The sequence below is a fragment of the Tauraco erythrolophus genome, chromosome 1 (assembly GCF_009769465.1).
Source record: "Tauraco erythrolophus isolate bTauEry1 chromosome 1, bTauEry1.pri, whole genome shotgun sequence".
NCBI lineage: Eukaryota > Metazoa > Chordata > Aves > Musophagiformes > Musophagidae > Tauraco > Tauraco erythrolophus.
In genome coordinates this window covers 101,702,904-101,728,635 of record NC_141465.1, presented here as the reverse complement: position 1 = coordinate 101,728,635, position 25,732 = coordinate 101,702,904, and the positions used below count along the sequence as shown (strand labels likewise).

At 36.6% G+C, this 25,732-nt stretch overlaps 1 protein-coding gene across 1 annotated transcript in view; it reads right to left on the bottom strand.

Annotated features, from left to right (window-relative positions):
- Positions 1-25,732, bottom strand: part of NAA16 (N-alpha-acetyltransferase 16, NatA auxiliary subunit) — a 76,501-nt gene that overhangs the window by 32,724 nt on the left and 18,045 nt on the right. Inside the window, exons 4-9 of the mRNA XM_086620327.1 lie at positions 21,507-21,664; positions 20,280-20,414; positions 13,900-14,053; positions 12,217-12,336; positions 9,992-10,087; positions 6,201-6,307 (exon numbers count right to left, since the gene is read on the bottom strand). Of these exons, the coding sequence (XP_086476453.1) occupies positions 6,201-6,307; positions 9,992-10,087; positions 12,217-12,336; positions 13,900-14,053; positions 20,280-20,414; positions 21,507-21,664 (770 nt within the window). The remainder of the gene's footprint in view (positions 1-6,200; positions 6,308-9,991; positions 10,088-12,216; positions 12,337-13,899; positions 14,054-20,279; positions 20,415-21,506; positions 21,665-25,732) is intronic.

Genomic DNA, 25,732 nt, shown 5'->3' with positions numbered 1-25,732 from the left:
AGCCATGTTTTGTTTAGATAACATTTCAAAGTTCTAGAGGAAAGCAGGATATTGTTAACGAAAAAAACCCAAAACACAAATCCACAAGCTTCCTTATGTAGGATGAAGCTGCTTTTTTATTATAGCCTCCTGTTACCCTCCCGTATATCTCAATTTCTTAGAATTAACTCATTTTAGTTAGTCATCTACAATTCTTACTACTTAGTCCATGACAAAGACAATAAATTCACTTTAAAATGCAAGTAACCTCCATTGTATGTTTATGAATTGATGTGATGCAGAAGTTTAGTATTTTATGGCAAGATCAAGAAAATCAAGTGAATAAATCTCCAAAGACAGTAAAAGAAGTACATGTTTTAAATAACGTTCTTAAGTAAAATAAGCTACTTTTTCCAGAAATAACTACAGTTCTCCAAGACACACTATCAACATTGTCCCCACTATACATGGCCCCACTCATAGCATGCGATTTTTTTTTCCCCAAATCATGCAGGTTGATTTTTGAAGTGAGGGCAGCTAGTAGGTTTTTTTTATTTTCACATGTTCAATCCAACCATATTCTAGAGATTGCCACTGCAGAAATGGTTTGTTGAGCAGTTGCACTTTTAGATAAATAGCATAATATATTAAGAAAGCAAAAAAAGAGTAGAAATTTAAAGCTGTACAGATTCAGAAACTGGTACTCAAGCAACTGCACTGTTCCTTCAACAAAAGTGGCAATTTAACAACAAGGGTGGAACAGACAATTGGAAATGTGAACCACTCTGTCCATGAGTCAGGGCCCTTGGATCATCTATTTCGAATGGCATCACACACACCCATGAGTCAGTTCCCTGAGTAGCATCATCTGCTAGTCCTACAAATTCTGTGCCTGTTATTCTCACTTTCAACACACAGAGTATACAAAGATCACGAACTTTTCTTGCACAGAATTGATATAAATTGAAACACCAAGCTGAAGATGACAGATCATGGGACTTGCGTTAACACCTTGCAGAGCAGGCTATTTTAGCATTAAAAAAATTTCTCTTTAAATGTATGCCATTGCAGTTGTCACTATAGAGTACAGGAAGGCAACACGTACTTGGGATAGTGAGTATAAGTAACAGTCACTAAAAACTGAAGTACTGATCTCCAAAATACAGCACTTCATTAAAGCCTGGCACAGGGCATTTGTCAAGCACTAAAGACAATAGCTCCACTGAGCACCTCCCAACAGTTGTGCATTAACACAGGAGGTCAAGAGTAGGAGCACAGCACACCAATCCCACCACAACCACACCAATAGTCCCCGCTGTATAACGTTATAAACATCAGCAGGTTTGCTGAAACAAACTGTCTCCAGCAGCAGACAACTAGTCAATGTGAACGTGAGCTATCTGACCTGACAAATGGTCTGAATGCAATTATGACTATACCAGAATTTTATCAGTATCTCTTCTACCACTTTTCCTTCACCAACTAGATGAGGGCAAACTCAACTTCAGTGAATATCTACATCAACAGCTTGGCCAAGTAACCGCTGATTTCTAAAAAGTTGAAAGTATTCTTTACACAGCTCTTAACTTGAGACTACAAGCAGATGATCACCGACAAAACACCAAATGTAGAACTGTTACATTGTCTATTAGAATTTGCACTATGGAACACGGCAGAAAAAGAGATATGCCGTATGTGCCACCGAGAGCTCCAAAATCAAGTATGACAGTGAAGGACTGTACTGAAGCAATGATTAGATCCTTCATATCTGTAGCCAGCATCCTCAGCCTAACCTCATTTCACTCTTGAATACACAACCTGCTCTTTTGGCAGGTGTCTACCCTGAAGTAGCAGTTATAGATGCTTCACTTCGCATGCCTGCTTCGCCACATCCTCACATTTAGCCTATTACTACGGCAAGTCTGCAGTTACTCACCTGTGTTTTGAAGTTAATACAGGTCTGTTCCTTAACATTAGTAACCTGTATAGGAAGGTCTCAGCTCTTGTTCAGATCAGCCATCTCCTTTCCTTTCTTCAATCCTAACAGGTAAGTAGAATCTGCTACAGTATTTTCTACATTTGTGAGCTTTGCCTTTTATGTAACCACGCTCACTTTACGCTACTTCATCATGACCAAGAGTTCCCACATTTAAAAAGCCCCAAACTATATTTACAGCTTTCCCTGGAGGCTGCCATATATATGAACAGAAGGAAGACACAGACAATTTCTTCACAACGTACAACAGCTGCTTTGAATCATATGAAACGAGCATTCAGCAATGAACATTATTCTTACTATTTTTTTTTACAGGTAAGAACAAAGCCATCAAGACAAATCATGTGATGAAACATTAATACATTGTAGGTAAAAAGTGATCTGTGATTGAGAATCAGCAATGATGTAGCACTGAACAGAGTCTATATAGTATTACAAGCTTGTTTTGAATAAGACACTCTGGAAAATACAGTAAGACTCGGTCTGACAGCCTCTATCACTCTCTAATTGATCTTGTCTTCAGTTGGAAAGACACAGAATCTGGCTGTGTACCAACGCGGCAAGTCAGGAAGTGATTAGTGCATGCCTTTGGTATCTGCAAGCAGGGAGCATAATAGCAATTATCACTTGAGAAAGAACTTGAACTCTTTCCATAAGATATCCTTACTCATCCATACTACCTGTAGAAAAATTCAGTTGCCACTATCATAAGAAACGATTAAACAAACCTCTCCTTTTCAGTTGGCCTTTGTCCAACATTTCCTCCTGCAATTCAATGCCCCCCCTCATTTTTTTTCCTTATTTCAATATTAATTTTATGCTACAGCATGGTATAGAAGTACACTCAGGATACTGAACAGCTGGCATGATTTTTTAAAATTATACAGTATTTTAATAATCAAATGCACTATCCACAGTACAATACATTTGATGGAGTTTAAATGGCAGTAGAGTTTCTAGGCAAAAGATAATTGTTAGCTCTATTTCTTCAAACTTCTCGTCTTTCACTCTCTGCTACCTATATCTCCTACAATCTAGGTGGCCTGACAAAGAGGGAGTAAGTCAAAAAACAGTTCACATGCTACTTAGACAAGCATAACAGCGCAAAACCTTAAGAACAACAGCCTCATTAGAAGAACTTTAAAGGATTGAACAATTTATTGGATAACTCCCTTATAAAACTAGGGACAGAAATAAGCAGTGAAGGACCACAGAATCTGCAATTGGATCTTGTTGCAGAAGCACGTACAGTAACTTACAGCAAAGCAGGCTTAACACTTCCTCGCCTTTGCCATCAGCTTCCAGAGTTAAAGTCTGCCTTAAGTACCTCTGAAACAGTTCTCAAACCTCAATGGGTTAACAACTCACTCCTAGAAGGTAACAAACAATATTGCTGAGACTGCGATGAAACATGCAGCTAGCCTGTTCATCCCAGGTTTCACCGTACATCTCCCCATCACCTTCCCAAGTTTCAAGCAGTTAGCAAATGTTAAACAGTTTCCTTTTGAACCCAGTTGTGCAGGCAAATATAAACCTCTGCACATCGCAAACTAAACACAAGCCCAACACATTTTATTTTCTGCTCCAGAATTTTATGGAAGACAGATTGCATAACAAAGTCTGTAATCAATTAAAAGTATACTCTATATTACCTCAAAATAAGTCTTTGAGAAAGCCAAAAAACAAAGCTATACCTAATCTTTCTTTACTGAACAGATTTCAGATCCTCATGCCTTTGGTTACTCGAAGAAAGTCTCTTCCAGCAATAGCCTCAAGATTATTTTTTTTTCCATGAAACAAACAGCTTTACAGTATTATACCATGTCATCTTTCCCACTTATGGTACCCTTCTGTGACCCTGTCCAAATGATCTTAAACAGTAGTTCTCCTTTAAGTGTGATAGAAGATTAAAAACACCTTTCTTCTTTCACTAAAGTAAAGTGTATTCTTTAGTCAAGTGATGAAGAACCAGTTGTACTTCACACCCTTCTCCACTTAATATTCACACAATTATGCAAAATAATTCCAATTAGGTAGCTGAAAAAAGTGACATCTCCTCTACCCAGTTAGCACTTCACTTACTCCAGTTTTCATATTCATTAATTCTTTCTAGAAGCAATTGGTAAAGCTTGCTCAATATCAGCTTCATAGATAGGAAGTACTCACATACTCCGGAACTCAGTTCTCAACACACCCCAGTGAAACAGACAGGACACACAGTATGCACCTTCAGGTTCAGACATCTATACTTAATAACCATAATAACAGGTGCTTGTGTTCCCTCTACAATCAAAACAGATCTATTATTTCATCTTTTCCACAAAACCATGGCTTATGAAAGGTCCTGGACCCACCTGGAGTTCTAGAAAGAAGAAACTTTCTAAGCTTAAATACCAACTCTCATAAAATCCTCTTATCTATGCCACTTCAAAACGTAACTGCAGTTGACTACACCAAATTACGTCTGTTTCCAAAGAAATAACGGGGAATTGTTTATTTCCAACTTGTAGAGAATTCAGTAACTTGCTAGGTATTTTCCAGCTGGCATAACATGATCCTGACTACAATTCTTTCTATTTTCAGTCAAAATATACCAGTAATTTACGTGAGAAGCTAGTATTAAGCACCGACTTTGACAAGTTAGATACTGAAATACTTTTTCTCAAAAGGTTTAGCCCACATTATTTTGTCACAATTTTCTGTCCCCTAACCCCTAAATTTTAGCAATTCTAAAATTAACTGTCAGAGACTAAAATTAAAGTTTCTCTTCATTTCAAAGATCCTTCTGTTTACTTTATTTACACGAAAACCCAATCAAGTGAGATGTGAAAGAGACACTGTTTCAGTAAGAGAAGTATGAGAAAGAAGAGGAAGATGTTTTTGCAGAAGTTAACAGCACAAACAAATCCAAGCATACTTGGAAATGATGAGGCTCTTAATTCTAAAGCAATTAAAATTAAAACCAAGCTGGCAGTTCTGAGTGGCACTGATCAGATACAATGAAGATAACTAGGAGAAACACACCTTTCCGGACCCGTCTGCCCCAAAAATGGCAGTCTTTTTTTTACCCATTACATCAAAAACAATGTAAGTGCTAAAAATCTTTCCATACAGACGAGTATCTTAACGAGATTTATCTTAACTTCTAGATTTTCATACTTCAAATAGCAGAAATAAACCTTTCACAGCAGTACTTCTGTCTAGACAGTGTTATCATAATTTTAAAAGATTTCAATCTAGTTTCAAAAGCTTACATTAGAAAGTATGCATTAGCAATAGGCATTGTAGAAAAGCTTGTGCTATACATGATACCAGAACTCACTAAAATTATGTCAACCATAGAGACACAGCACAGATTACATTTTCCCAACAGAATACGAACTTCAATACACTCAGGACCTCCAGCAAAGAGACTTTTAGACAGAAGAATAATTTTGCTCCAATTAAAGGAATATCCACTGCTGGTTGAAAAGCTGCATCACGTATTTAGGGTTTTTCCAGCTACTAAAACCCCTTCTTACCTAGTCACAGAATGGATTAGAACATCCAGAGTTTTATTGCTTGTGGCAAAGATGGCAACATCTGAATAGACTGACCTGACCTTTATTTTCTACACATTTTAGTAACACGCTTTAGTTTGAAAAGTTTATTTTTACTGTACCTTACTGACAAGCTTGGAATGAAAGAACTACATTTGAAACAATAGTTCTAATGTAATACAATTTGGTCAAAACAAAGTTTAGAAGTGCAAAAATTAAACACTAAAGTTTTAGCTAAAACTGAAATGGGAGACAAGCCTTTGTGGTAAATCCTAACATATTCATGTAATTCAGAAATGTACACAGAACAGTAGCCATCTGTGTGATATTTTAAAATAATGACTTCTGGTGACATCATAAACCATAAGTTGAAAGAATGCTGACTCTTGCGCTCAAAGTACACATATATAAAGTTACTGGTTATCTTTGATTTTAAGAACTTCAGTGCATTCTGTGCCAATCTGACTTCAAGCATTTTGACATGGACTGTCTGCAGAAGTGACATTTCACACATATTATGCATCGTCAAGTGATCATTCACATATGACAAAATAGTACACAAAGGAGAAAAATATTCAGCAACATTAATTGGTGAGTTACAGGAAAATCTGTATAAACAGTTAGATAGTCTATAAGAAATTCAATATAGAAGACTTCATTAAAACCAAATAAATACTAAATTTTACCTTTTCTGGATTGTAATATAAAGATTTCAAAGTGGTAAACAAGGGTGGGCAGCCTTTACTGAAGTTAACCCTCAGGAACTTATCCATTAGCTCTCTAAATTTTTCACCTAGAAACAAAAGTGTATTTGGTTATATGTCAGTGATTGCAAGTGTTATATAAATATCAGCACTAATTGCTGTGCAACTCTGGATAACAGAGTAACTGAGAAACTGCAATTAAAGGTTTTCATCTTTCCTGTTACATAAGAATGGGATGCAAATATGCTCCAGGTAAAAAGAAGGATCAGAGTAAAATGCTTTAGTTGCTAGTGTTTAGGAGACTGTTGATGAAGACATGGTAACAGTCCTCAAACCTGTAAAAAGAGAGTATTAAGTGCTGGCTACAGAACATGTAGCAAGAGCTATTCAAACAAACATTTGAAAAGATTTTAACAGTAACAATGACTAAGCACTGGAATGGATTACCTTGGAGATCTTGTAAAAGCTCCATCATTGGAAGTTTTTATGATTAAGTTAGACAAATGTGTGTTAGGAATAGTGCAGATACAAATTATCCTGCTTTGAGGAAGAAGGATGGATGAAATGAACCCTCTACCTCTCTTCTAGTCTTATTTTTTTTAATGAGTAGGACATGACTTCCGATGATAATATGATTGTTTCTGGAATCAGAAACAGAATAGAAGACTGGGTTTCAGAAGGACAAGCACCATATCAGAACCATCTTCATCAAAATATACTGGCAGAAAGCTAAAAATCTGATTTAATTATGTTTTCAGGTGAAAATTACAATACTTGCAGTATGCCACCTTTCTGAGAAATGCTGTTTCAAAACAAAAAAGCAGGACTTCAAAGAAGATAATCAGTAAGGAAAAAGCTGGCTTTCATGTTTTTATTCCTATGATGAAAAGCCGTTGTTTTCAGTTGTTTCAGTTTTGTTGTTTTTTTTTTTATTTTTTTATTGATTTTGTTTGCTTTGCATAGGGATAAAGTTACTACACTTCACTACCTACTCTGTTGTGGACTTCTCTAGAGTCTTTAAATAGGGAAGTAGTACACTTCACATACGCTAAGGTACACAAACTGTTGAAAAACTTCAATTTGTTAAGAACACATTACAAATCTGATTAACAGACTGTTTTCTAGATATTCAGAAAATGAAGATACTACTGCTTTTTATATAGCATTCTTATGTACTTCCACCAATTCTTAATTATCCTACATTTACTGTTATCAGTACAGCTACTGAGACTAATAAAAGTAATTCATATTCTCACTGTACTAAAACAGACTGCTGTATACAGAAACTCCTACTACCTGTGGATGGGGATCCATAACTGGACTATAAGCACATGCTTTATTACAGGTAGATGAATTAAAACTTTTTTCCCCACACTAAAACTCCCCTATATAACAAAAAATCCATCTATTTCTCAATTTCTTCTGTTGAATTTGTCTACTTTATATTCTTGATGGAAGAACTGTAATCCAGAATTTAGGAAAGGAAGATTCAAGTTTCTATTAAGTACATACTTATTTACGGAAAGCAGAACTGCTTTAAAACAAAGTCTGAAAAACGCAAAATGCACAGCTAGGCACCCACCTATGACATGAAGGCAAGCTCAAAATTTAGTCTCCGAGGCATAGAAAAGACTTGACCACAGGAAGAGTGAATCCACAGCAGCATAAACAAATCTAAAACTGCATGGCCAGACTCCCATTTCCTCATCCTTGATCAGTCTGAAAATTAACTGTAACAGCCCTCCTTCATAAAGGTGGTTTCCAGCTGGATGAAGGAGCCGATTTGTATCAAATCCAAGGTTATTAAGATGCAATGCATGGCAAGGTCTGGAAAGGACTTCCCTTTTAATACAGGCCTGTGCTTTAGAGCATCTTAAGCCAGTTGCCAACCAAACAGTGTTGGTTGCAAGCAGCTGATCACTGACCATGCTGGAACAGCAACCTCATTCAACCAAAAACTGTCTTCTTGAAATTTGCAAATAAGTTTCTGCAAACAACTTCACTTCTACACCTTCGCATTCTCACTGTTAACTTCTGCCAACAGAGATTCTTATCTGCTGTACTTATAAACACAAGATATCATTTAGCAAATAGATGAACTTCTAGGGGATCAACGCTAGTCTCATACATCCATGACTGATACAAGCTTAATAGAGTAACAGAAACACAAGTTTTAATCTAGGAAAATTCTTCTTTGTTATGAAACACTGCAGAGAGCACCCTGAGAGATTTTTCTTGACTGATCTAATAATGAATTTTGCTTTCATTTAGACTACTGCTACAGCAGGAACGGCTAATCCTTACTATTATCAAACATTTTTCTATTTAAATGAACATCAGCTGTGAAACTATACTGTCAGATACAACAAGGTAACCTAGTGCAAATCATACAGTAAAATGAAGTCAAAAGCAAAAAAACTATTAATAAATATATGGAAAAGCATTTTGCAGGTTATTTACTTGTTTGCTATGTACTACCATAACAATTTTATTACAGGAGGAAAACAAACTACTTGTCACCTAGCTTTTCAAATGTAGCTGAACTGCCTTAAAATTTGCCCTTGTGTCTTCAAAGGAACTCAAATGTCTGGGTTAAATCTCTTACGAAGCAGTTAAAATTTTGTGATTTTACACAGGAAAGGCATATGCACAGACTCCTGAGCAACAATAGAAGAGTGGACTAGTCATGCTCTGTATCATTTAATGGTAGAACAAATGCAGTGCTCTGTAAACAACAAGTGAAAAAATTAACCTCATGAAATTAAAAGCATGAGCAGACATGCTGGGAATTCTAGCTCAACTTAGATATTTAAATGTCATGAAATTTATAACTTATATACTTCTCATTTCTTTCCAGAACTTTTCTACTGGAGTTAGACCAATTAGACAGCTACATACCAAGTGTCCATTTTCATGGGATTTACCATTTCATTTAGCCTCCTTCCTTCTATTTTGGAAGATCATAGCTTTCGGTTTTAAAAAGCACATATATATTCCCTCCTGAGCCGAGTATATTCTTGCACCGTATTTCAAGACAACTTTTGAAAGGACAGAGTCACTGAAAGAATCTAGCTATAAAATTAAAAATAAAATAATTTGTCCTACATAACACTGCAGACCTGCTGTTTGTTCTTATTCTTAAGTTGTCAGCACAAACTTAGTTAGGTTTATGTTCTAATGGTTCTACAACAAAGCACTGTACACCCAATAAAATAGTCATAAAAGAGATTTGGTGTTTCCTGCACATAGAAAAACTGCACAGTACAAAAGCTGTTAGGAAATTCATCAATCCTAAGCTATTCTAATTGTTACATGTATCATTTACATCTGGTTTCAGTGTTTATATATTATAATGTAAGTTAGCTTATAGTATATATGTGTATTAAAGATATAGGAGGAGGTGTGTATATACACATATCCCTATTCCTTTAGGTGTACTATAGCCTCTACCTTTTAACTTATGATTAACTTGCATGATGCAGAAAAAAATATGTACTAAAATTCCTACAAACTATAAACCATTCTGTACTGTAGTTTTAGCAATACAAACATTACATAGTTTGTATCTGACTATTAGAGCACATGAACAACTTCTATCAACTCCTAAAACACAACAGAGTTTTGTCTATTCCAGGAGAAATGTGTACATCTGACTTGTGTACATGTACAAACCAGTACTAAATGCACAAACAGGTATTAAGTGCACATTCAACAGCCTCATGAAAACTTTATAAAAAAATAAACTATTATGAAACAGATATGCAACTTGTTACCTGAAACAAAGTTTAAAGGTAATCTTCTAGGTGAAACTGCTCTGGGATGTCTTTTACTAACTTCTTCATAAATCTGAAGCCTCTCTTCTAAAGTGCCTATTATTGGTAAATATAATAGATGTAAGTAACAGAGACACAAATCTATTCTTCTGAATGTTTAAGTGTTGAGAATTAATTTAGCTAGACTTTACTTACACAGTTTGCATTTCAAACAATTTAAACATTTCGAGGTATTTCTTCCAGTTAATCATAAACATCACTGTGTAAAACTGTGTGCTGAAAACACACTGTGTAAGCAATATGTAACTACCACCATTAATCACTGTGAGGATAAACTGCAAACAGGACAATTACCTTGCACATTCAATCATACAGTACCAGAGTTTGGTTTCTTTCACTCACATGCTGTGCAGACCCATTCACACAGCCGTTTGACATTCACAGCTTGAATTAAATGCTTTTTCACTATGCATCCATTCCAGGCATACTTAAAGCATTCAGAGAAATATATTGCATTTCTAAATCATAGGTACACAAACAGCATACTACACAAGCATACCTTTATTACTGGTCCTCTGGTGGCAGCAAAAACAGGGCACAATACTGCCAGTGTTAAGTACTGAGCACCAGAGCTCTTTATACCTTAATGTTTAACAAAAATAAAGCTACTTAAAAGATTTTCTTCCCACTCCTCCCCTTTCCCCCATAATATGCTTTGGAGCTCCAATGTGGTTAGAACTTAAACAAAACTAATCTGTTGCTTTGAAACGGCATTTTCACATAATTAAGATCAATTTTGCTTAAATATTATTAAATTTATCAAGTTATTTAAATAAAACTAAATGTACAGATCAAGACTATGACAATATATATTTAATAAATATATCTGTTTTCCTTTCATAAGAAAAACAATTTATCTTGTCACTGAGCTCAGATGTTGGGGAAGGGGGGGGAATATGTTACACAGTGGCTACAAGAGATACAGAGTTCTGAAAGTTATACTAAAATAATGTTTGGATTGGAACTAAAGCATATAAAAGCCCTAATTAAAGTCACAAGTTGGAGCTCCAGAACTTACCATGGGGGAGGAAATAGTCCTAAGACCACCTAAAAAATAAAGTAGCACTATTAGTTTTATAAATTAATACAGTTTTAATCTATATAGGATTTTAATATGTCAAATAAGCTACTGGTTTGGTTCTTTGTTAAGAACTACACATTTTCATCAACATATTTATCAAACCAAATAATCAAGTTCTTGGGCAATTTATTTACTGAGGTAATTATCATGCTCTTCAACTCTATGGATACACTAAGAAACCATTCAAAGGGCAACAGTAATCTCCACAGAAATGTAACAAATGTAATCACTTTCATTTCCCAATCACAAGCCATATTCCCAGACCTTATGATATCCAACTGTAAAACTTTCTTCTAGAAAGCTAGTTGAGAAATATAATGCAGCTGTAATATCTATGAATAATATCCTTGTGGGTTTATGATTTATGATGTCATCAGAATAACTCCAATAAAACTTCTACTAATTAGCAACCAGTAAAATACAAGGAAACCATTCCTGTGTAAAGGTAAACACTTGGGAAAGTTACTGCTGCAAAACGCTTATTATAAATTGTTGCAATATTGTAATTTTAAAAAATCAGCTATTTTCTTGGAAAGAAAGAAGAGCAGTAATGTGAACTGCAATAGAATAATAAAGATTTTACCACATTTATCACCTTTTCCTCCGAAAGAATAGTCAGTTTAAGATTTTTTTTTTTTTCAAATGGCCTATCTTTAAAAGGTCATCTGAAATAAATATTTGAGTGTTTCTCTACATGAGGTACCACCTCAACAAGCTTAACAATGACAATTTTATGTTGTGGTGTGTGACAGCAGTCTGACAATCAACTACTGACAGGAATGAATTGCAATTTGCTTTCCAAGTTCACGTGTGGCAAGGAAATGTTCTTCATGTAAGCACATTAGCAAATGCCACCTTTAGCTCCAAGAAAAAGATTTTCTGTTGGTATTTTCATGCATATAAGTTTTTCAATAAGCATTTTTAAAATAGATAAAAGCCACAACTTTATTAAATTCAAGATTAGAAGGTACATAATTTTCTGACAAGTAAAGCTTTTTAACCTAAACAAGTAACATATGAAACAGAAGTTTTAAATATATCCTATATCGTGTGTATTTTCAGTGTTATCTTTGTATCTACTTACTAGGTTGTAGAGCCTTTTCCAAGCCTTCATAATAATACCAGTTTTCTGCATTACGCTCAATTAACTCTCTGTATACTTCGCCAGCTTCTTTCAGTCTTCCCAACTTCAGTAACATCTCTCCTAAAAAACAACACAGTAAAGAACTGAGTTACATGAGAAAATACTGATGGTTTGGGAGTTAGGTTTACAAAACCAGATACATAAAATTGGGCTTAATCATATGTAGCTACTTAAAAAAAAAAAGAGGCTTTACTTTTCCAAAGGCATTTACTATTAAAAGTGCTACTTGAAGCTACCACAGATACAAGCTCAACAGTTTGGAGCATTCAGCACCTGTGAAAACAAAGATGATTTGAATGTCTGTATGTGAGTATTTAAAATAGCTATCGGGATTATCAAAGAAACAAGCAACTCTTCCTTCCAGGACTCCAATGCATATGACTGTCACTTCTTACCAGGCTGTTTACTTAACTACACCTGTATTTTTCACACCAACAACCAGTTTTTAACCAGTTAAATCACACTTGTTTGCTACTAAGTAAATTGTTCCATCAGATTTGGCTTGCATGGAATTCATTGTCTTCACAGCAGCCCATACAGTGCTGTGTGTTTCAGGATTTGTGACTAAGTGCTGACAACACACCAATGTTTTTGCTACTGCTAAGTGGTACTTGTAAAGCATCAAGGCTTTCTCTTTTTATCCCCACTCTTCCACCCAGCAAGCAGGGAAAAGTAAACAAGCTGGGAACAGAGACAACCTGGACAGCTGACCCAAACTGGCCAAAGGGATATTTCATGCTATACAGTGATATACTTAGTAATAAAAATCGAGAGGAAGGAGTGTTTCACCAGGTGGCCATTGCCTGGAGACTAGCTGAGCATCAGTCTGCTTGTGGGACGTGGCAAGTGATTGATTGCCTTTATATCGCTTGGAGATCTCAGTGTTTTGGGTTGTTTCCCACCCCCACCACCTTTTCTCTTTCCTTCACTTAAGCTATCTTTATCTCAATGCATGAGTTCTCTTGCTACTGCTCTTCCTCTTTTCTCTCCTGTCCTGACAAGGGAGGCTGGGGGAATTAAGTGAGCAGCTCCATGGAGCTTACCTGCTGGCAGGGTCAACCCACCACAACTGCACAAGCAAGGAGCCGCTGAAGAACACAGGCTATTACACTTTAACCACACATATTCAGAAGTCAGTGCTAGTACTTCGAACCCACAATACAACTGTGGGTTATTTTTAATCAAAAAAAGTCAACTTTAGTATTCACTTAAGTAGGTTAATACAAGTGTGTGCATTGGGAACCTTGAGGAAACAAGAATTTGATATTTTGGTCAAAAAAATATCAGTGTTTGTACTACAAACAGTACTTCATGAGATTAAAACTCGGTTATACTAGCTCTGACTTGCAAAAAGCTACTCTAGTATGCACCAATATAATAACGTCTAAGATCTCCTCTGTTCCTGTGTCAATCCAACTTAAACTACTTGCATCCATCACCCACTTTGGTAGGGTAAGTTACTTGAGCACAAAATTTTAAGTCTGGTGTTACCAGTTTCCCCTACAGTAATTGTTTCAAATCAATTAAAGATTTCACTGTTTTTTTCTTTTACTGCTCTATCATATCTGAAAGGCATAACAAAATTTTAGAACAAAAGAGGCTGAGGGAAGAAGAAAGACTTACCTTTGATTTCTTCTACTATTAATTTATCACATATTTGCTTTTCATATGTCTCTATATGTTCTAAAGACTCCTGAAATAGATCTGCCTCTCTCATCACTTGATTTTGATATAATATCAGTTCACTATATTCATAATCTATTTTATTAGGAGGAATCTGGGAGGAAAAAAAGCAATAGGTTAGTTAACATTTACCTGTACCTCAACTGTACATAATATTACAAAACACAAGATTCAGGCTATAGAATATATCAGGTCTATTTATTTACCCATCCAAATACTCAAAATGTACAATTCCTATTATTTACAATCAAATTAAATTCATTCAGGATATCCTCTGTCAGAGAACAGTTTAAAAGAACTCCTGTATTTCTCTTTTCACTATCACTCTGGCAAGCCAATTAAAAACAGAATCCTTGCCTTCTCTCATACAATTCAATAAAACTTGCAGTGATCTTTGTAATCTTTTTCTGAATGACTCCTGTATTTCACAACAACTTTGACCTAAGTTCCATAGCAGATTACTGGGATATCACGATACTCATTTTCAGCATAGCAAAAATTCTGGATCAAACTATTTCCAAGAGCAATGAACCACCCAAACACCAGCCACAGCTTGACAACTAGAAGTTTTCAGACAGAAAGCTCACACTATTCCTTTCTAACCAAGTGTTCTCTGTTCTACACTTCAATCCCCCGGAAAGTACAGTGCACAAGCATTCAAAGAGTGTTTTCAAGCAACAGATAATTATTTTGAGCTCTGCTCCAGCTGCGCATCTAGGACTTTGTCTACAGGCTATAGTAAAACTAGTGGGTCATCTACCTTCTAGTGACAGATCAGCCACTGAAACAGAATGACATTCGAAAGAATTCATTTCTAGGGATAACTCCCTGAAGTTTATTTAGGCAATGAAAAGTCTTGCCTGAGTTATATAACAGTTATTTCATACTAAATGCCCTTCACAAATATACACAGAAGCTACTTACTAGTACCTAGTAATTTACTAGAATTACTAGTAAATTGCAAGAATTTCAGATACCAAATGGAGAAGTCCACAGACAATGCCCAGCAGATCTATACAACAGTACTACATGAAACAGACTGCCTTGATAGAAATTCTAGGAGAGACAGTTACAGTCTAACATGATTTTATTTTAATAAGAATAGGTAAGAAGCAGCTGAGCTTGATAAATGTTAATGATTTTCTTTCCCATGACACTACAGATTTTGTTTCTTCCTGAGCAAGTAACACTTTGAAGTCACACTGGTCACCAAACAGTTTACTATTACTTTTCTGTTCCCCAAGTAAAGCTTTTCCTCTGTTTGCTTAAAGGATCAAGTAATACAATGAAAAAAAGAAAAAACACAAAACATTAAACTGCTTGAAGTGAACATTTGTTTTAAAAGAATCTTGTCCTAAACCACTACGTCCAGCCCTTCCCTAAGCACAGATCAATTTTATGGTATTTAAAATTTCTATTTACATGATGTTTGAAGTTTTAGAGGCAGCTTTTACAGTACAGTGAATTTTAGAAGGAAGATACCCTTTTATATGGAAATGTTCTGAAACACAGCATAACTCAATAAAATATTGTAAAGAAGTGCATATTTGACAATGAACAGTTTGAGCTGAAAAATAAGTGCTACATTACTATGGCAAACGTAACAAGACTAGACCTTGCACATACAAGAGTCGGCAGGTAGCATGAAATTCTACCCACTTCTTAATATATATGTCCTCTATCTGCAGCTCCATTTCCGTTTCCACCTTTGCTCAATTTCTATCCACATTAAACACTGCAAGTCACTAAAAAACATTGTTACCTGGAAAGCATTTTTAACTGCTTCACAGAATTGACACATGCAACAGGGGTTAAGTGTTTAAGCGCATCTTCCTGCTCATCCTTACTGCAGTACGACAGAATCGTAACTGCAGAGCACCAATGTGGTTCTTTCTCCTTCACTTCCCCCATAAAGCCATCCTGCCCTTCCATACAATACACATATCTAAATTCCGCAAGTAGCACAGCTTTTTGGCACACCATGAATTGGTTTTAGGCCTTCGAAACAGATCATCCCCAAACCCCTTAAAAATATAAGGGCCAAGAAATAGGTATCAATTAATCTTCTCACAGCTCTTCTGGCTTGGCCAGACTAACAAAAGAAATTATGAAGCGTCAAAAAAAAAAAAATCAAATGAACTCTTACACAGGGCAAATCCACCAGAAAGATACTGTGCTTACTGTTGCTCCATTTGAAAAGCCATTTTTAAAAGTAGTTTTAAGAAAAGTTCATTTTTAAAGAGACTTTGAAATCTCATCATGTTAATGGCGATTTAAATGTGCAATTCATTGGAAGGCAAGCATCTTACAACCTCAGTACTTCATCTGAATAACCAGATTGTCTAACAAAGAATAAGATATTCTATAAAAAGTTTTTTCCACATCGTTATTGCTGCACGATACATCTTTACTCCTCCCACTCCCCAGAAGACTTTTGATTTCTTGCACATGAGGTGTTCAACTTTCTCTTGAACTCAATTCTGCTCTTTCATAACAAATTTCTTCCTCTCCTGGACCAAAAAAAAAAGAATCAACTTTACAACTGTAGATGCCCTAACGTAACTGTCACTGAAAGAATGTGACAAGATGCAGCCAAAACATACCTAAGAGCAGACCCCCAAAACTCCAGAGGTTTTCTGTCCATATCTGTAATTGTGGGCCTGATGCAGAAATTAGGAATAAAATAAAAATTAAGAATAAAAATTTTGTTCTGGAAAAGAAGAAAGGAAAAAATGGGACATACAACAGTAAAACAAATTGCATAGTTGTTTTACACTTTGGTTCCCAAAATTTAAATTCCGAAGTGACTCTTCAATCATTTGACAATAGCCTGTGCTGTCCAAGCTAAACACTTCCTGCAGTGATGTCTGCATTCAACTTCATAACCTGCTTTTGATTGAAATATTGCACATCTGGCTAATTTATAGCTTTCAGATGACCAGTAATGTTGATCTGGATACACTAGGAAACAGAAAATTCACCATTTCCAATGATAACTTAGCCACTAGAATAAAACTGTCAGTGATAAAAAGTGATTCATCATTTGAATTTTTTACTCAGCTTCCTCCACTACTTGGTTCCTTTATTTTTTCCCCACTAAGCAATCTTCCTAGATATCATTCCTCCCAAAACCAGTATCTAAACTGTACTAGAATCACCTAGGTTTTTTTCTGATTACAGTAAACAAAGAGAATCTTCATCCCTCACTAGACAACATTTTCTCCACTTGTCTTATCTTTCCACGTTGTTGTTCTCTTTCCTAACTTTTCATAAACAGGGTCATCAGTGAGTCTTGATAGCTCAGTAAACAGTGTTCTAAAGATAAAATCCCTTCTTCTCCTCAGAAATAAGGGTGTGTTTTGCTTTTTACCCATAAGGCTGCCTCGAGGGACAATTTTACAATAGCTAAGTCAGTCTAACCGCAGCCTGGATCAACAAAGGCAGTTCACTTCCCAGTATTATTCCCCTTCCTCTTTCCCCTCTCACCTCACAGTTCAGTTCAGCCAATCAATCCTTCAAAAGAGAGATTATTTCTCTGTCATTTTGGCTTCCTGAACCAACCCTCCACGAGTCAACCAGTGCCGCACAAGCAAGCAGTGGGAGCACACAGGAAAAGTCAGACTGCTGGCTTTGGCAACAGCTTGTAGCTAGATTAGCTCCATTATTTTGGAATATTGCATCTTCAGATACTCACCTACAATCAGTAAAGTGACAGTTCCTCGATCTTTTTCTTAGTTTTACTGCTTGGTTTTAGCTGTGTTAATTCACATCTGAATGGACAGAGCTGCCTGAGTTATCCAAGTAAATGGATACGATCGCCCTACATCACCGTTATTTACCAATTACTACGACAGCAGGATTTTACATAGCGTTACATTTACTACTTTATTCATTAACAATAACGATAAACAGTACCAGGCCTAATACAGATAGACAAAAAATGGCATTATCTCCTTGAAAACATCAGTTTGTTGAAGATTCCCACTCACTGGTGATTTGGAAGACCTTCAGTCTTTCAACCCTCCTTTTAAACTTTGAACGTCATCATCCTTTTATTTATTACAGTCACATGCAATATTCTATCAAGTTAGTCACGAAAGTTCATCTATTGATGAGGAGAGGGGAGATTTGGAAAATGAAGTAAGCAAGAAGTGTACCTCCTCAAGGATCAACGAGTATCCTGAACTCAACTATTTTAAGTATGGCTCTGTTAAACATCCAGAGACCACAAAAACAGCACATCTGGGGACTATTGCGGAAGAGCCAAAGGGTGGTGAACAAAAACAAAAACAACAAAAAAACCCACACATCACCAAGCTGCAAGTTTCCTTGGGCTTTCCTGACTGTTCTGGACCCAACACATTGATTCTCTCTTCCAGTTGTTGGGGATCTATATCGGCCTGTTATTCCTCAGGGAGCTAGCACAGTAACGCACAAGATTATTTGCAAGAGAAATTAAACTAATGTGGTCATCCTTATTTTTAGTGTTTTGGGAGAGAAAATACAATATATCACTTAAATGTCTCTACCAATCTCAAAAAAAGAGGAAAGGCTTGACACAACTAGTTTTCTATGAACTCATGTTGTCTAACACCTGTAGTGTATTTCCATCCTTTAATGCTTAACCAGTTTTTCCACCAGTTTCCTGTGACTGATATTATGCTCATCAACAGCTAAACAGCTCATTGTTCAAGTACAAACCATTTTCCTATTTAAGGAAATTTTCCAAATATGCCATTTTTTTAGTAAAACTGGAAATTAGAGCTTGAGATCTTCTCAGGATTTCTTTGCTTAAGGGCAATATTTAAGACTGTGATAACCTGTATAGCAGACTCAACTAATTTAGCATGTTCATCTATAGCAAATGGAATTTAAATTTGGCTTAGGCACTAGATTGAGGAGCGTATCATCATGACTGCTCTCAAACAAGCATATTTACACACAACCTTTTAGAAAAGGCAAGAACATCAGCAGCATCACTTCCATTCTTTTCAAGGGGCCAATTCCACTGTTTGAACCCTCTTAGTCTTTGAAAGAACCTCAATTTCTTACACCTCATTTGCAGTTTTTTCCATCTTTTATATATTCTTTATAACTCAAACAGTCATTTTGACACTGAACTCAGATTGGGCTCTGCTGACTCATTCAAGAAGCATGACTTTTTGGCTGTCAAATGCTCATAAAAGATGACCTAACTTTCACTGAAACTTATTTTTTTTCAGTTTTTATTCCAACACTGAAGTTACAGCTCTTTTGAAACATCAAGTTATATACACCTGGCTTGCAACATCCTTTGTTTGATCACAATACATGATCAAAACACAAACATTGGTCCCTCCTAGTGATTATTAATTTCCTTTCTTACTGTTAGTCCCATTCTGGCTGTGTAATATCTCAAATGCAGTTATCTCAGAAAGGATGCAAGCACCCTAGCCTAGTTGAAGGTGGCCCTGCCCATGGCAGCGGTTTGAAACTAGATGATTTTTAAGGTCCTTTCCAATCCAAGCCATTCTATGATTATGAATTTTACTAAAAAAAAAAAATCACAATCTATAGGTCAGGTTGTATTCACACATACTTCCAGTATGCCTCATGCTGAATGCATCTATAAATGTGGGTTTTTTTCCATGTTACAGAACGATCAATATATCCACTCTGTTCTGTTAATTCAGACTTTATAGTTCTATATTACCAGTAACAGAATTGGGAAAGGGAATAGTTTCTCTCAAAAAAGGTCATACTCAGCAATTTTAGCACTTTACTCCAACAAGTTTCAGAAACACCAAATCTTCTCAAAAAAAGAATTTTCAGCTATGCTTTCATGTTACTTTGACATAAAGCACTGATTTTAAGTGCAATATATACAGATGCATACAAAGTAATGAAAGTTTCTCTTCACATTCTTTGCCAAGATGTAACGGCATTCAGGCTACAGCAGGGGAAAAGGCAAATGAGCACACCCAACACTACACAGTATTTTCTGAAGTTGTATTACTGTAAAGGGACAGAATCATCACAGGGTTTCTTTGGCTACAAGTCTCAAACATTGAGTTACTGAGTTACTCTGCATCAGTCTACCCTTATATTCTCAACCCTAACAGTCTTTTGTGAGGGGGAGGAAAAAAAAGCATTGTGTAATTTGAAACAGTTGCTAAGCTCCTGGAAATCTTTCTGTTCAAAACAGAAAGCTCTACAAGTAACAAATTTCTTCTGAATTCTTAACTGGTTCCTAATTAGTTATTCTGAATTATGACGATGTAATTCCTCAGATTCTGTCTCTCATACAGAAAGCATTCTCTTTCCACAATAGAAAGTCTTACCTGTTGGGTTTTCCTAAACTCTTCAAGCAGTTTTAAGGCCATGTCATAATCTTTTAGTAAGTGGTATGCAATGGCATATCCAATCCAGGAAGCCCGTTGTGTGGGGCGCAGCTGAAGTAGCTGGTATCTTGTCTCCTTCAGTAAAAACAATTTCAAAGTAACAGATGTTAAAGAAGAGTTACTACACCTTTATCATGATTTTCCACCAGCATGGCTAATATTTTAAGAGATCTTTTAAAAGCCCAAGGCATTTTTTGAAATTTTAACAGCATGGCAAAAAAGCAGTATGTTTCCATCTCATAAATCTGGGACCTACGTTCTAAATATAGGAGTCATGGCACAAAGCATAAAATCCATTTGTTGAGACACAAAAGGTGTCATTTTCAAGAGTACCTCTTAAGGGTCTAAATTATTTCCAAAGATAGAGCTTTGAAAACTCAGAGAGAAGTTCCCATTAGAAAGCATGAGCTCACCACCACTAAAAGAGCAGTTCTACTCCTCATGCTCAGGCACGAGGTCCTCACACTGCTGTCGTACTTCTTGGACCCCGTTCTTCAGTCAAATCATATCCCCAAGTCACTTATTCCCTTTTCTTGCATTAGCAAATTCAACATCCTCAGTTAAGGATACCAACTAATGCTGAAGCCCTCAATCCAGTCCCCTGCTTCACACAAAACAGAGGATGGAAGAGGAGCAGGACCCTTCCTTTTCACCGCCAAATCAGTTCCGCCATTTTGAATCCGCTAACTCTGTTTTTGAATAGATTTTAAGGCTTTATTTATGATAAAATCATTATTGAGATTCAAGAAATCAGTCACCATTGGGCAAGTTTCCCACATACTTGAAAAACACAATAGTTTATTTCTCACAAAAAACACCTTCAGTACCTACACACAAAATACCATGTGCAGTACTTTGCAATAGTGCAGTAAATACTCCTACTTGCTAAGTTTTAAGTCTTATCTTTATTTTCTCTATTTTAGTGAAAAACAAGTTGTGGGCCACCTAGTAAAACTCTAGTTCAAGTCAAATTGTACAGAATAACTGTACTTCTAGCTCTGGTCTCAACATTATATGGAGCTCTGCTGCAATATGTTTTCATGCTTTCCTAAACAAGAGCTTAAAACAAGCAACAACAGAATTACTACCAATAAAAGACTTAATAATGGAACAGAATAACAAGAGAATGCTAACAACAATAAATGAGAAATCAAAGAGAATACTTACTCTATATCCTTCTAAATCCCTCATCTGAATCTGCAACAGAGAGAGATCTCTCAAGATCTGTAGATTATCTTTATCTAGTTTGAGTGCATTCCGGTAACACTTGATGGCTTCATCGTATTTCTTATCAGAACGTTGCAAAAGACCATACACGTGCCAACCTAATGCATGTTAAGGAAGATACATTCACAATTTTCACAAAATAACTGCAGAGCATTTGCATTACAGATACAGGCCATGCTACTTGACATCTTCCTTGAAGATCAGTAATCAGTTTGATTACTGCAGCCAGGCTCTACTGACACATTTTAAAATATTAAATGCTCCCAAACAAGCAACAAAGTCCCATTAAAAAGTTTCTGTTGTCACATTCATAACCCCACCAAAACGTGGTTATACACACTAAATGATCCAAACTCCACAAGACCCAGAAGTTATTGATAAAAATGTATTGTTTAAAATATACTACTGTAATTACAGTAGGAATTACTCCCAAGAAGTGTCTCATTCTAACAATACAGTTGGTGCAGAAGTTTTACTTTTCCTCACTTGCATATCTGCAACCTCAAATTAGTCTCCAGATTTTACAACAGGGGATAAACACAGAGCTACACTTCATTCGTTAACAAAAGGAAATCTTAGCATCTCCGCGCGTCAAAAATCTTTGTCACGTTCTCAGCATCTCAGATTTCCATCAGCACCATGTCAATTAAATAGATTTTTCTCTCACAAGCATCCTTTATCCTGGAAAGGTTCTGAACTTAAAGCATGAAACCAATATATGTCACAGCAACACATTACACTATGTGTGTTTATAACACTCTCCAAAAGACGTATTAAAAGAAAGATTACTTGACATGATCTACCTTTTGCTATTCCACATTACTAGTAATTCATTGAGGCAACATCTTCCACAGCAGTAAATCTGAACTTACTTTGATTTTCAACTTAAAAGTGGCTCAAAACTTCTCTCAAGAAGCTCTCCCATGTGCCCCTGAAGCAGCAGGACACAGCAAATCTTGGGGAGAGGTACATGCATCCTTCACCTGCTTTCAATTAAGACAGCACAAATAATTCACAGTGCTAACAACCAAAATATTTAACAGATCTTATGTTATTGAATTTAATGAGAAGCAACTGTTCCCTCCAAAGATACAATCATTTCTAAACTTTGCATCTCACGAAGTTGAGAAAGCATATAAAAACTCAGTGTGTTAACCTGGTCAAATTAATCAAAGAAACAGAACTGTAAGCTCCCTCTTTCTTAGAAAATAAGTTCTAGATATGAAGATATAAAGCAGGCTTGTAATTATCAAGAATAAAAGATGTAAGACTTCAGTCAAGTGAAAAGACTTGTGAGAATTAATAGTCTGAAGGAAACTTCTAATACACAAGCAAGAGATCCTGTTTTGTATTTCTGCAGGAATACCAAATTAATTTCAGCCAGCTGAAGCACATGAAAACTCCATATGCATCGCTGAGACTGCTAGGAGAGCTGCTATTGCTGCTGCGATTATTTAAGACTAAATGGGAAAAGAGGGAAGAAACTCTTTTGGATACAGGTACAGCAGTTGGTCTAATACTGCTATTTCTTTCTATAAATCCTGCCTTGTCTGTTTGAGACCAGGTATTCAGGACACAGATCAAAGTTAAACGTAGCATCTTCAAATACCTGTCACAGAACTACTGATATTTTAGATTCTCGCCTAGAGCAAGACAATTCAGTCCAAAAAATTTATGTGCACTTTAACAGTGCACTTAGACTAAGATGATGCTTTTAGTAATTTATCAGGCTTCATTACCATTCCTGGATTCAACTGGTAGTCTGGCTTAGTCTTTCATAAATCATACTCTTCACTAAGCAATCAAATAAAGAAAAGCATCAATCATTCAGAAGTGTGTGCAGTGGTCAAGACTAAGCATAAAAGATTTTAACAGCTGATACAAGCTAATAAAGCACAGTGCCACTAACTTATTACAGTAGACAGCTCTGGGCAGTCTCGCATGCGTTCCTACAGAGTCCTGAGTGTAACATGCTACTATCTGCAGCATTTATTCATGAAAAAAGTGTAGGGGTCTGACCAGATCATTACTCAAGTTATATCCAAAAATAGGTCAGAATTCATTTGTAGCTTGACCAGAAAATTTCTGGATTTCTAAACAATTCCACAGCAGCCATTTTCCCCTAAATCTCAATCTAGACAACTGCAGAAGAACTGAAGTCTTCTACTCCTCCTTAAACAAGTCAGAACACAAGTGACCAGCTGTATTTTAAATACCCTCTACCCAGTGCTTTCTAAAAAGCACAGATGACCAAATACACCAAAAGCACCTTCAAATATTACAACAAGAAAATAAAAACACAGATGTATTGCACCTCCTTGAGTCACTGGAATGAGACAACTTTAGTGGCTACCCTCTGCCTCTCCCTTTAAACCAAAAGACAAGCATTAAGCTCACATAAAACAGGAAATGCAAACATTATTTTAGAGAACCTCCCAAGCTCTGCTTGGGTAGTACTGAGGATCAACAGGCCTTCAAGTTTTCATCAGAACTTCATGACTGGTCACAAGCTTTTGCAAATGAAGAACCCTTTATCAGAAAGCTCAGCCTCAGATCTCAGTTTCTCATAGGCTAAAATAGTCTTGACTCTCCCAATGTACTGAAGCCCCCCTCCCCCCAGGAAAGATTCAGATATTTGGGTAGTGACAGTATGATAGTACATCAGGTACACTTATAGTATGGTAATTGTAAAAGAGGTTTGCTATTTCTTTAGAATTTACCAAGTGATGACAATCAAAAGTACTGAGACAAACCTGATGACTAGTTTGGAATTAATTCAGTATCAAACAGATTGCACTCACTGGAGAAGTAACTCTGCACAGACAGATTACTCTAGGGGATTCTCTGCAGAGCTGTAACAATACACTTCAATGCAAAAAGTTGGAACTTACTGCTTTGTCAGAGCTGGTTCTATGAATGCAGCTTAAAAAAAGAAACATTTGTGCCCAATACGATTCAGATGAGTTTACACTTTCTCTGAATTCAGAAAACAAAAATACTTGTAGTCTTCTTAAGGTAAGGCATATTTAACAAATCAGTAAAACAGTGATAAAATCCACTGAAACTCAAGAACAAAAAAAATTACTTTTTTAAAAAAATTTGTCCAGGAAGAGAGTCCCTTTGACCACCCCACCCCCCAAATTATATCTGAAAAAGTACAAATCATTCTAGCACTTGTAGAGCAGTCTTCTAGACAGTTTTAAGAGCCAGAATGAACTGCAGTCAAGAATTAGTGATGCTGATAAATCCTACTCTGGATTTAAGGCATGAGATTTCTTACACATAGATTGAAGTTGCTTTGGTATTCCTTAGGTGTTCAGCTTTTAAGATCAAGGTGGTACAAATTATCTTTGATTGTTCTATGGCATACCTCTAGTAACTGTAATAACCTCCATACACTTAGAAGTTTTTTTCCCCAACTTCAAGCTCCCTGGACAGTTCATATAGAATCATAGAATGGTTAGGGTTGGAAGGGATCTTAAAGATCATCTAGTTCCAACCCCCCTGCCATGGGCAGAGAAATCCTCCACTACACCAGGTTGCCCAAAGCCTCATCCAACCTGGCCTTGAACACTGCCAGGGATGGGGCAGCCACAACTTCTCTGGGAAACCAGTTCCGGTGCCTCACCACCCTCAATGTAAAAAATTTCTTCCTTATATCTAACCTAAATCTGCCCTCTTTCAGTTTAAATCCATTGCCCCTTGTCCTATTCACTACACGCCCTTATAAAAAGTCCCTCTCCAGCTTTCCTGTAGGTCCCCTTTAAGTACTGGAAAGCTGCTATAAGAACACCCCGAAGCCTTCTCTTCTCCAGGCTGAACAGCCCCAACTCTCTCAGCCTGTCTTCATGGGAGAGGTGCTCCAGCCCTCTGATCATCTTCATGGCCCTCCTCTGGACTCACTCCAGTAGTTCCATGTCCTTCTTGTGCTGGGGACTCCAGAGCTGAACACAGTATTCCAGATGGGGTCTCACGAGAGCTGAGTAGAGGGGCAGAATCACTTCCCTCGACCTGCTGGCCACGCTCCTTTTGATACAGCTCAGGATACGATTTGCTTTCTGGGCTGCCAGCGCACATTGCCGGCTCATGTTGAGTTTCTCATCCACCAGCACTCCCAAGCCCTTTTCCTCAGGGCTGCTCTCAATCCATTCTCCACCCAGCCTGTA